This window comes from Lampetra fluviatilis, unplaced genomic scaffold (assembly GCF_964198595.1).
Source record: "Lampetra fluviatilis unplaced genomic scaffold, kcLamFluv1.1 SCAFFOLD_140, whole genome shotgun sequence".
Taxonomy (NCBI): Eukaryota; Metazoa; Chordata; class Hyperoartia; order Petromyzontiformes; family Petromyzontidae; genus Lampetra; species Lampetra fluviatilis.
This window is the reverse complement of record NW_027620713.1, coordinates 116306-130000: the sequence shown is the minus strand read 5'-3', so window position 1 is coordinate 130000 and position 13695 is coordinate 116306. Positions and strand designations below refer to the sequence as shown.

At 54.3% G+C, this 13695-nt stretch overlaps 2 protein-coding genes across 4 annotated transcripts in view; one reads left to right on the top strand and one right to left on the bottom strand.

The window, feature by feature from the left end:
* Nucleotides 1-396, bottom strand: part of POP5 (POP5 ribonuclease P/MRP subunit) — an 11789-nt gene extending 11393 nt beyond the window's left edge. The window contains exon 1 of the mRNA XM_078884823.1: nt 1-396. This exon is cut by the window's left edge and continues 70 nt beyond it. The gene's annotated coding sequence lies outside the window, so the exon portion shown is untranslated.
* A 476-nt stretch (nt 397-872) lies between these two features.
* On the top strand, nt 873-13191 carry UQCRQ (ubiquinol-cytochrome c reductase complex III subunit VII). Of its 3 annotated transcripts, none has more exons than XM_078884811.1 (4): nt 873-974; nt 3714-3886; nt 12006-12307; nt 12361-13191. In XM_078884811.1, the coding sequence occupies exons 2-3, from the start codon at nt 3724-3726 to the stop codon at nt 12098-12100; spliced, it is 258 nt and encodes an 85-aa protein (XP_078740937.1). In that variant the 5' UTR covers nt 873-974; nt 3714-3723; the 3' UTR covers nt 12101-12307; nt 12361-13191. The 3 variants fall into 3 exon arrangements, with proteins under 3 accessions (XP_078740937.1, XP_078740938.1, XP_078740939.1); XM_078884812.1 differs by having other exon boundaries at nt 12006-12324; XM_078884813.1 differs by having other exon boundaries at nt 919-978.
* Nucleotides 13192-13695: the final 504 nt, after the last annotated feature.

Below are 13695 nucleotides of genomic sequence, written 5' to 3'. Positions count from 1 at the left end.
ACCACTACTAGCTAGTGATGGCTGTTAGTACTAGCAGCTAGTACTAGCTGCTAGTACTAGCTGCTAGTACTAGCTGCTAGTACTAGCTGCTAGTACTAGCTGTTAGTGCCAGGAGCTAGTACTAGCTGCTAGTACTAGCTGGTAGTGCCAGGAGTTAGTGCCAGGAGCTAGTACTAGCTTAATCGCTTAGTTAACGAATCGACCACTCGGGCTGGTGAGAGAGACGCTGAGGGCTGCTGCGAGCGATGTGGACACAGCCCTGGCTAGCGCGCTGCGCGCCCTTGAAGGCAGCAGCAGCAGTACGACGTTTCGGGTCGAAGGCCTCAGACAGGAGAAATCTCCACCAACCAACACGTGGTTTTTTGCATCCGGGAAGGTCGGCGACCCCGGAAATGGAAATCCCTACAACGGATAGGCACGGAGCGCGCCGCTGTGATTGGTCCCGCGGCTCGGATCGGGGGCTTCTGCTGGGGAACCAATCACAGCGGACGCCCGCGGCTTATCCGCGCTGCGAAATGCAAACGCGCGTGACGTCACCGCGCGCGAGACGCGGCGACGTCACCGGGCGCGCGCGCGCGACGCGGCGACGTCATCTCGCCATGTTTTCCAAGATGGCGACCTTAAAGGTCGAGGGGGGGGTGGTTTGGTGCAGCGCGCCGTGACGTGGTGACGTCACCACGCGCGACGTGCTGACGTCATCACGCACCCCCTTTCATTAACAAGGCGGCGACCTTCAAGGTGGGCGTGGTTTGTTGCGGCGCGCGGTGACGTGTTGACGTCACCACGTCACCACGCGCGACGTGCTGACGTCACCACGCCACATCAACTAGGCGGCGACCTTTGAGGTGGGGGCGGTTTTGGTGCGGCGCGCGCTGACGTGCTGACGTCATCACGTTACAACGTCACCACGCGCGACGTGCTGACGTCATCACGCACCCCCTTCGTTGGCATTAACACGAAAGGCGACCTTCAAGGTAGGTAGGTCTGTCCTCGCGTGCTGAATTATTCTTAAACGTTTAAAACAAACAACGTTTCAAAGCCTCCTTTCGTTCGAAGGTGCTAACACGTTTTCCTCGCGCGACGAAGTTAAAAGAAAAAAAAATTGATTTTTTAAAAGTAAATTCGCCTCAGAGGAGACGCGATTATTGCGTGTTAAAGGCCTGAGGCCTAACGGCTCAGGCTTTTGTAGACGGAGCTTCGTAGGCCGAAACGTCGGACGATAAATAAATTAGTTTATTTTTTATTTTTGCTTTGGTCCGTAACCTCGTTAACAACAATAGCCAGCGTTCGCACGTCGCTCGTGCCAGGCTAGGTGCACCAGGAGGAGGAGGAGGTCACGGGACAGACCCTGCAGGTGCCGTGGGTTGACTGCTGTGCCAGGCTAGGTGCATGAGGAGGTCACGGGACAGACCCTGCAGGTGCCATGGGTTGACTGCTGTGCCAGGCTAGGTGCATGAGGAAGAGGTCACGGGACAGACCCTGCAGGTGCCTTGGGTTGACTGCTGTGCCAGGCTAGGTGCAGGAGGAGGAGGTCACGGTACAGACCCAGCAGGTGCCGTGGGTTGACTGCTGTGCCAGGCTAGGTGCAGGAGGAGGTCACTGGACAGACCCTGCAGGTGCCATGGGTTGACTGCTGTGCCAGGCTAGGTGCATGAGAAAGAGGTCACGGGACAGACCCTGCAGGTGCCATGGGTTGACTCCTGTGCCAGGCTAGGTGCATGAGAAAGAGGTCACGGGACAGACCCTGCAGGTGCCATGGGTTGACTCCTGTGCCAGGCTAGGTGCAGGAGGAGGTCACGGGACAGACCCTGCAGGTGCCATGGGTTGACTCCTGTGCCAGGCTAGGTGCAGGAGGAGGTCACTGGACAGACCCTGCAGGTGCCATGGGTTGACTGCTGTGCCAGGCTAGGTGCATGAGGAAGAGGTCACGGGACAGACCCTGCAGGTGCCGTGGGTTGACTGCTGTGCCAGGCTAGGTGCATGAGGAAGAGGTCACGGGACAGACCCAGCAGGTGCCGTGGGTTGACTGCTGTGCCAGGCTAGGTGCATGAGGAGGAGGTCACGGGACAGACCTTGCAGGTGCCGTGGGTTGACTGCTGTGCCAGGCTAGGTGCATGAGGAAGAGGTCACGGGACAGACCCTGCAGGTGCCATGGGTTGACTCCTGTGCCAGGCTAGGTGCAGGAGGAGGTCACTGGACAGACCCTGCAGGTGCCATGGGTTGACTGGTGTGCCAGGCTAGGTGCATGAGAAATAGGTCACGGGACAGACCCTGCAGGTGCCATGGGTTGACTCCTGTGCCAGGCTAGGTGCATGAGAAAGAGGTCACGGGACAGACCCTGCAGGTGCCATGGGTTGACTGCTGTGCCAGGCTAGGTGCATGAGAAAGAGGTCACTGGACAGACCCTGCAGGTGCCATCGGTTGACTGCTGTGCCAGGCTAGGTGCATGAGAAAGAGGTCACGGGACAGACCCTGCAGGTGCCATGGGTTGACTGCTGTGCCAGGCTAGGTGCATGAGAAAGAGGTCACTGGTCAGACCCAGCAGGTGCCATGGGTTGACTCCTGTGCCAGGCTAGGTGCATGAGAAAGAGGTCACTGGTCAGACCCAGCAGGTGCCATGGGTTGACTCCTGTGCCAGGCTAGGTGCAGGAGGAGGAGGGGGTCACGGGACAGACCCAGCAGGTGCCATGGGTTTATTGCTGTGCCAGGCTAGGTGCAGGAGGATGAGGTCATGGGACAGACCCTGCAGGTGCCATGGGTTGACTGCTGCTGTGCCAGGCTAGGTGCAGGAGGTCACGGGACAGACCCTGCAGATGCCATGGGTTGACTGCTGTGCCAGGCTAGGTGCAGGAGGAGGAGGTCACGGGACAGACCCTGCAGGTGCCATGGGTTGACTGCTGCTGTGCCAGGCTAGGTGCAGCTGCACAAACTGCACTCCCCACTGTGCCAACTCACTGTGCTTTAGCCACCCGGCGCTCCGCTCGTTGTTGTGAGCGTCGCTCCTCTGCCCTCCGCTGTTGTTGCTGGAGGAGCGGCTGCCTCCAACTGCCCAGTAGCCTCAGGGTGCACCTAGCCTGGCACTGCCCAGTAGCAGCGTCCTGCACGAGCCTTGGGCATGCGGGTTACGTGACCCAGCCACACACACGAAGACAAAGATCCCCCGTATAGCCTTGAACAGACTATGGGGGCGAGTGCTCTTAGCTAATTTGAGGTCGAGGCGACCTAGGGGATGCCCACGACCGTTTCAGAGAATCGCCCACCCACCGACCCACTCACCCACCCACTCTCTCACCCCCTCACTCACCCACTCACTCACCCCCTCGCCCACCTACTCGTCCACCCACCAACTCGTCCACCCACCAACTCGCCCACCCACTCGCCCACCCACTCACCCACTCACCCACCCACTCGCCCACCCACTCGCCCATCCACCCACTCACTCACCCCCTCACCCCTCCCACCAACGTACTTGCCCACTCACCCACCCACTCACCCACCCACTCACCCACCCACTCACTCACCCACCCACTCATTCACCCACCCACTCACTCACCCCCTCACTCACCCACTCGCCCACCCCCTCGCCCACCCACTCGTCCACCCACCAACTCGCCCACCCACCCACTCACCCACCCACCCACTCGCCCACCCTCCCACCAACGTGTACCCACTCTTCCTCCCATCCACCCCCTCCCCCCCTCTTCTCACCGCAGCTCTGCAGCGATGGGGGGCGACCACCTTGAGTTTGGGCGGCTGGCGCGCGTGAGGCACGTGGTCACATTCAGCCTCTCGCCGTTCGAGCAGCGAGCCTTCGCGAACCTCTTCACCCAGGCGCTGCCCAACACGCTGCGTCGGATTAGCGGGCAGATGCTGAGGGTCGGACCACGTGAGTTGACCCGCCCCGCCCGCTCGCCCGCTCGCCCGCCTACTCGTCCATACACTCGTCCATACACCCATCCACACACTCATTCACACACTCATTCAGTCACTCACTCACTCATCCATACACTCGTTCACACACTCATTCACACACTCATCCATGCACTCATTCACACACTCATTCAGTCACTCACTCACTCATCCATACACTCGTTCACACACTCATTCACACACTCATCCATGCACTCATTCACACACTCATTCAGTCACTCACTCACTCATCCATACACTCGTTCACACATTCATTCACACACTCATCCATACACTCATTCACACACTCATTCAGTCACTCACTCACTCATCCATACACTCGTTCACACACTCATTCACTCACTCATCCATACACTCATTCACACACTCATTCAGTCACTCACTCACTCATCCATACACTCGTTCACACACTCATTCACACACTCATCCATACACTCATTCACACACTCATTCAGTCACTCACTCACTCATCCATACACTCATTCACACACTCATTCACACACTCATCCATGCACTCATTCACACACTCATTCAGTCACTCACTCATCCATACACTCGTTCACACACTCATTCAGTCACTCACTCATCCATACACTCGTTCACACACTCATTCACACACTCATCCATGCACTCATTCACACACTCATTCAGTCACTCACTCACTCATCCATACACTCGTTCACACACTCATTCACACACTCATCCATACACTCATTCACACACTCATTCAGTCACTCACTCACTCATCCATACACTCATTCACACACTCATTCAGTCACTCACTCACTCACTCATCCATACACTCGTTCACACACTCATTCACACACTCATCCATACACTCATTCACACACTCATTCACACACTCATTCACACACTCATTCACACACTCATCCATACACTCATTCACACACTCATTCAGTCACTCACTCACTCATCCATACACTCGTTCACACACTCATTCACACACTCATCCATACACTCATTCACACACTCATTCAGTCACTCACTCACTCATCCATACACTCGTTCACACACTCATTCACACACTCATCCATACACTCATTCACACACTCATTCAGTCACTCACTCACTCATCCATACACTCGTTCACACACTCATTCACACACTCATCCATACACTCATTCACACACTCATCCATACACTCATTCACACACTCATTCACACACTCATTCACACACTCATTCACACACTCATCCATACACTCATTCACACACTCATTCAGTCACTCACTCACTCATCCATACACTCGTTCACACACTCATTCACACACTCATCCATACACTCATTCACACACTCATTCACACACTCATTCACACACTCATTCACACACTCATCCATGCACTCATTCACACACTCATTCAGTCACTCACTCACTCATCCATACACTCGTTCACACACTCATTCACACACTCATCCATGCACTCATTCACACACTCATTCAGTCACTCACTCACTCATCCATACACTCGTTCACACATTCATTCACACACTCATCCATACACTCATTCACACACTCATTCAGTCACTCACTCACTCATCCATACACTCGTTCACACACTCATTCACTCACTCATCCATACACTCATTCACACACTCATTCAGTCACTCACTCACTCATCCATACACTCGTTCACACACTCATTCACACACTCATCCATACACTCATTCACACACTCATTCAGTCACTCACTCACTCATCCATACACTCATTCACACACTCATTCACACACTCATCCATGCACTCATTCACACACTCATTCAGTCACTCACTCATCCATACACTCGTTCACACACTCATTCAGTCACTCACTCATCCATACACTCGTTCACACACTCATTCACACACTCATCCATGCACTCATTCACACACTCATTCAGTCACTCACTCACTCATCCATACACTCGTTCACACACTCATTCACACACTCATCCATACACTCATTCACACACTCATTCAGTCACTCACTCACTCATCCATACACTCATTCACACACTCATTCAGTCACTCACTCACTCACTCATCCATACACTCGTTCACACACTCATTCACACACTCATCCATACACTCATTCACACACTCATTCACACACTCATTCACACACTCATTCACACACTCATCCATACACTCATTCACACACTCATTCAGTCACTCACTCACTCATCCATACACTCGTTCACACACTCATTCACACACTCATCCATACACTCATTCACACACTCATTCAGTCACTCACTCACTCATCCATACACTCGTTCACACACTCATTCACACACTCATCCATACACTCATTCACACACTCATTCACACACTCATTCACACACTCATTCACACACTCATCCATACACTCATTCACACACTCATTCAGTCACTCACTCACTCATCCATACACTCGTTCACACACTCATTCACACACTCATCCATACACTCATTCACACACTCATTCAGTCACTCACTCACTCATCCATACACTCGTTCACACACTCATTCACACACTCATCCATACACTCATTCACACACTCATTCAGTCACTCACTCACTCATCCATACACTCGTTCACACACTCATTCACACACTCATCCATACACTCATTCACACACTCATCCATACACTCATTCACACACTCATTCACACACTCATTCACACACTCATTCACACACTCATCCATACACTCATTCACACACTCATTCAGTCACTCACTCACTCATCCATACACTCGTTCACACACTCATTCACACACTCATCCATACACTCATTCACACACTCATTCAGTCACTCACTCACTCATCCATACACTCGTTCACACACTCATTCACACACTCATCCATACACTCATTCACACACTCATTCACACACTCATCCACACACTCACCCATCCATACACTCACCCATCCATCCACACACTCACCCATCCATCCACACACTCACCCATCCATCCACACACTCACTCACACACTCACTCACTCACACACACACTCACTCACCCACACACTCACCCACTCACTCACCCACACACTCATCCATACACTCACCCATCCATACACTCACGCAGCCGTACACTCACACACTCACTCACCCACACACTCATTCACACACTCACTCATCCACTCAATCATACACGTAGTTAATTACTCACTGACCCACCCCCTCACCCACACACTCACTCACCCATACACTCACTCACCCATACACTCACTCACCCATACACTCACTCATCCACTCACTCACCCACTCACCCATCCATACAGTCACCCATGCATCCACTCACCCACACACTCACTCATCCATTCAATCATACACGTAGTTAATTACCCACTCACTCGCTCACCCATACACTCGCTCACCATATACTCACTCAATTGTACATTTGGTTACTCATGCACTCACCCATTTACTCACTCATTCACCTACCCACATACCCACTCACACACCCATTCAGCCACCCAATCACTCAGCCACTCACCCATGCACTCACCCACCACTCACCCACCCACTCATTCACCCATCCACTCACCCACCCACCCACTCACTTACCAACCCACTTACCCATTCACCCATCCACTCACTCACCCATGCACTCACCCACTCACTCACCCATGCACTCACCCACCACTCACCCACCCACTCATTCACCCATCCACTCACCCACCCACCCACTCACTTACCAACCCACTTACCCATTCACCCATCCACTCACTCACCCATGCACTCACCCACTCACTCACCCATGCACTCACCCACCACTCACCCACCCACTCATTCACCCATCCACTCACCCACCCACCCACTCACTTACCAACCCACTTACCCATTCACCCATCCACTCACTCACCCATGCACTCACCCACTCACTCACCCATGCACTCACCCACCCACCTACCACTCACCTACCCACCACTCACTCACCCACCCACCACTCACCCACCCACCACTCACCCACCCATCCACTCACCCCATCCACTCACTCACTACCAACCCACTTACCCATTCACCGTGTCACTCTCTCCATGACTCACTCACTCACCGTGTCACTCTCCCCGTGTCACTCTCCCCGTGTCTCTTTCTCCATGACTCACTCACTCACCGTGTCACTCTCCCCGTGTCTCACTCACTCACCGTGTCACTCTCCCCGTGTCACTCTCCCCGTGTCTCACTCACTCACCGTGTCACTCTCCCCGTGTCTCACTCACTCACCGTGTCTCGTTCTTCATGACTCACTCACTGACCGTGTCATTCTCCCCGTGTCACTCTCCCCGTGTCTCACTCACTCACCGTGTCTCGTTCTCCATGACTCACTCACTGACCGTGTCATTCTCCCCGTGTCACTCTCCCCGTGTCTCACTCACTCACCGTGTTTCGTTCTCCATGACTCACTCACTTACCGTGTCACTTTCCCCGTGTCACTCTCCCCGTGTCTCACTCACTCCCCGTGTCACTCTCCCCGTGTCTCACTCACTCCCCGTGTCACTCTCCCCGTGTCACTCTCCCCGTGTCTCACTCACTCCCCGTGTCACTCTCCCCGTGTCTCACTCACTCCCCGTGTCACTCTCCCCGTGTCTCACTCACTCACCGTGTCTCGTTCTCCATGACTCACTCACTGACCGTGTCATTCTCCCCGTGTCACTCTCCCCGTGTCTCTTTCTCCATGACTCACTCACTGACCGTGTCACTCTCCCCGTGTCACTCTCCCCGTGTCTATTTCTCCATGACTCACTCACTCACCGTGTCACTCTCCCCGTGTCTCTTTCTCCATGACTCACTCACCGTGTCTCTTTCTCCGTGTCTCACTCACTCCCCGTGTCACTCTCCCCGTGTCACTCTCCCCGTGTCTCTTTCTCCATGACTCACTCACTCACCGTGTCACTCTCCCCGTGTCTCTTTCTCCATGACTCACTCACTCACCGTGTCACTCTCCCCGTGTCACTCTCCCCGTGTCACTCTCCCCGTGTCACTCTCCCCGTCTCTCTTTCTCCATGACTCACTCACTCACCGTGTCTCTCTCCCCGTGTCACTCTCCCCGTGTCACTCTCCCCGTGTCTCACTCACTCACCGTGTCTCTTTCTCCGTGTCTCACTCACGCCCCGTGTCTCTCCCCGTGTCACTCTCCCCGTGTCTCTTTCTCCATGACTCACTCACTCACCGTGTCACTCTCCCCGTGTCTCTTTCTCCATGACTCACTCACTCACCGTGTCACTCTCCCCGTGTCCCTCTCCCCGTGTTTTTCTCCATGACTCACTCACTCACCGTGTCACTCTCCCCGTGTCATTTTCCCCGTGTCTCTTTCTCCATGACTCACTCACTCACCGTGTCACTCTCCCCGTGTCTCACTCACTCACCGTGTCACTCTCCCCGTGTCACTCTCCCCGTGTCTCACTCACTCACCGTGTCACTCTCCCCGTGTCTCACTCACTCACCGTGTCTCGTTCTCCATGACTCACTCACTGACCGTGTCATTCTCCCCGTGTCACTCTCCCCGTGTCTCACTCACTCACCGTGTCTCGTTCTCCATGACTCACTCACTGACCGTGTCATTCTCCCCGTGTCACTCTCCCCGTGTCTCACTCACTCACCGTGTCTCGTTCTCCATGACTCACTCACTTACCGTGTCACTCTCCCCGTGTCACTCTCCCCGTGTCTCACTCACTCCCCGTGTCACTCTCCCCGTGTCACTCTCCCCGTGTCTCACTCACTCCCCGTGTCTCGTTCTCCATGACTCACTCACTGACCGTGTCATTCTCCCCGTGTCACTCTCCCCGTGTCTCTTTCTCCATGACTCACTCACCGTGTCCCTCTCCCCGTGTCACTCTCCCCGTGTCTCTTTCTCCATGACTCACTCACTCACCGTGTCACTCTCCCCGTGTCACTCTCCCCGTGTCACTCTCCCCGTGTCACTCTCCCCGTGTCACTCTCCCCGTGTCTCACTCACTCCCCGTGTCTCGTTCTCCATGACTCACTCACTCACCGTGTCCCTCTCCCCGTGTCACTCTCCCCGTGTCTCTTTCTCCATGACTCACTCACTCACCGTGTCACTCTCCCCGTGTCACTCTCCCCGTGTCACTCTCCCCGTGTCACTCTCCCCGTGTCTCTTTCTCCATGACTCACTCACCGTGTCCCTCTCCCCGTGTCACTCTCCCCGTGTCTCTTTCTCCATGACTCACTCACTCACCGTGTCACTCTCCCCGTGTCATTTTCCCCGTGTCTCTTTCTCCATGACTCACTCACTCACCGTGTCACTCTCCCCGTGTCACTCTCCCCGTGTCTCACTCACTCACCGTGTCACTCTCCCCGTGTCCCTCTCTTCGTGTCTCACTCACTCCCCGTGTCTCTTTCTCCATGACTCACTCACTCACCGTGTCCCTCTCTCCATGACTCACTCACTCACCGTGTCTCTTTCTCCATGACTCACTCACTCCCCGTGTCTCTTTCTCCATGACTCACTCACTCACCGTGTCTCTTTCTCCATGACTCACTCACTCACCGTGTCTCTTTCTCCATGACTCACTCACTCACCGTGTCTCTTTCTCCATGACTCACTCACTCCCCGTGTCTCTTTCTCCATGACTCACTCACTCACCGTGTCTCTTTCTCCATGACTCACTCACTCACCGTGTCTCTTTCTCCATGACTCACTCACTCACCGTGTCTCTTTCTCCATGACTCACTCACTCCCCGTGTCTCTTTCTCCATGACTCACTCACTCACCGTGTCTCTTTCTCCATGACTCACTCACTCACCGTGTCTCTTTCTCCATGACTCACTCACTCCCCGTGTCTCTTTCTCCATGACTCACTCACTCACCGTGTCTCTTTCTCCATGACTCACTCACTCACCGTGTCTCTTTCTCCATGACTCACTCACTCCCCGTGTCTCTTTCTCCATGACTCACTCACTCACCGTGTCTCTTTCTCCATGACTCACTCACTCCCCGTGTCTCTTTCTCCATGACTCACTCACTCACCGTGTCTCTTTCTCCATGACTCACTCACTCACCGTGTCTCTTTCTCCATGACTCACTCACTCACCGTGTCTCTTTCTCCATGACTCACTCACTCACCGTGTCTCTTTCTCCATGACTCACTCACTCACCGTGTCTCTTTCTCCATGACTCACTCACTCACCGTGTCTCTTTCTCCATGACTCACTCACTCACCGTGTCTCTTTCTCCATGACTCACTCACTCACCGTGTCTCTTTCTCCATGACTCACTCACTCACCGTGTCTCTTTCTCCATGACTCACTCACTCACCGTGTCTCTTTCTCCATGACTCACTCACTCACCGTGTCTCTTTCTCCATGACTCACTCACTCACCGTGTCTCTTTCTCCATGACTCACTCACTCACCGTGTCTCTTTCTCCATGACTCACTCACTCACCGTGTCTCTTTCTCCATGACTCACTCACTCACTGTGTCTCTTTCTCCATGACTCACTCACTCCCCGTGTCTCTTTCTCCATGACTCACTCACTCCCCGTGTCTCTTTCTCCATGACTCACTCACTCACCGTGTCTCTTTCTCCATGACTCACTCACTCACCGTGTCTCTTTCTCCATGACTCACTCACTCACTCACCGTGTCTCTTTCTCCATGACTCACTCACTCCCCGTGTCTCTTTCTCCATGACTCACTCACTCCCCGTGTCTCTTTCTCCATGACTCACTCACTCACCGTGTCTCTTTCTCCATGACTCACTCACTCACCGTGTCTCTTTCTCCATGACTCACTCACTCACCGTGTCTCTTTCTCCATGACTCACTCACTCCCCGTGTCTCTTTCTCCATGACTCACTCACTCACCGTGTCTCTTTCTCCGTGACTCACTCACTCACCGTGTCACTTTCTCCATGACTCACTCACTCACCGTGTCTCTTTCTCCATGACTCACTCACTCACCGTGTCTCTTTCTCCATGACTCACTCACTCACCATGTCTCTTTCTCCGTGACTCACTCACTCCCCGTGTCTCTTTCTCCGTGACTCACTCACTCCCCGTGTCTCTTTCTCCATGACTCACTCACTCTCCCCCTCACCACCCCCTCTCCCCCCCCATTGCCGCTCAGCGTTCGTGTTGCTTTACTTCATCTACGACTACGGCTCCAAGGAGTTCATCCGCTCACGGCGCAAGGACCCTTCCCTGTACGCCAACGACGAGTGACGATTGCACGCGGGGGAGAGGTGGGACGGGAGGAGAGGTGGGACGGGAGGAGAGGTGGGAGGGGAGGAGAGGTGGGAGGGGAGGAGAGGTGGGACGGGAGGAGAGGTGGGAGGGGAGGAGAGGTGGGACGGGAGGAGAGGTGGGACGGGAGGAGAGGTGGGAGGGGAGGAGAGGTGGGACGGGAGGAGAGGTGGGACGGGAGGAGAGGTGGGAGGGGAGGAGAGGTGGGAGGGGGAGGAGAGGTGGGAGGGGGGGGAGAGGTGAAGGAGAGAGCGATGATGATTAAGAGGGGGAGGAGGAGAGAGGCTCGCGAACACACAAAGAAATCGACAACAACACAGACAACAACAACAACAAGGCACAGACAACAACAACAACAACACACAGACAAAGACACACACAACAACAACAACAACCGGCATTCGCCACTAAGTGGCGGTGACGTCACCACGACGCTTGTGCCAGGCCACACACATATAGACAAACACACACAGACACAAGTATAGACAAAGACACACACAGACACACACACAGACACACACAGACACACACACAGAGACACACGCACATACAGACAAAGACACACACACATATAGACAGACACACATACAGACACACATATAGACAAAGACACACACATACACACACAAGTATAGACACAGACACACACACAGACACACACACTGACACACACACAGACACACACACAGACACACACGCACATACAGACAAAGACACACACACAGACACACGCACACAGACACACGCACATACGGACAAAGACACACAGACACACGCACGTACGCACGCAGATGTCCACACTGGAGTGTTCGGAGAGAGAATTTATTGGGCTCCTGTACTCGACTTCCTGATACCCACTGAGCCTCACTGAGCCTGGCTCATACTCGCTGAGTCTCGCTGAGTCTCGCTAAGCGGTCACGTACTCACTGAGCCTCACGGCGACTCAATGAGCCTCACTTAAGACTCGCTGAGTGAGCCCTCATTGAGCCTCTAGTGAATGAACACACGCTCACACACATGCTTGTGTCTGTCTGACCCAATGTCAATAAACAACAACCTATGGGTTCCTATGCGCCTGTGCTGTGTGTGAGTTGGTGTGCGAGCGTGTGTGCGTGTCGGTGAGTAAGTGTTGCGTGTGCGTGGGGAGCTGTAGTGCAGCGGTTAGCGCTACGCTGCGCTACAAACTTGCCGACCCGAGTTAGATTCACACTCGTGGGGTGTAGTAAACATCGCCACTGGGGAGACAAAGGCGGTCGGGCGTGGTGCTGGCCACTCACCCACTCACCCACTCACCCATGCACTCACCGACTCACCACTCACCCACCCACTCATTCACCCATCCCCTCACCCATCCACTCACTCACCCACTCACTCACCCACTCACCCACTCACCCATGCACTCACCCACTCACCCATGCACTCACCAACCCACTTACCCACTCACCCACCCACTCACCGACTCACCACTCACCCACCCACTCATTCACCCATCCCCTCACCCATCCACTCACTCACCCACTCACTCACCCACTCACTCACCCACTCACCCACTCACCCATGCACTCACCAACCCA

Excerpts from the sequence above, each read along its gene's own strand:
- UQCRQ (XM_078884811.1), top strand. The coding sequence starts at position 3,724 with ATGGGGGGCGACCACCTTGAGTTTGGGCGGCTGGCGCGCGTGAGGCAC. Across the intron at positions 3,887-12,005 it reads GATGCTGAGGGTCGGACCAC|CGTTCGTGTTGCTTTACTTC; the intron begins GTGAGTTGACCC and ends ATTGCCGCTCAG.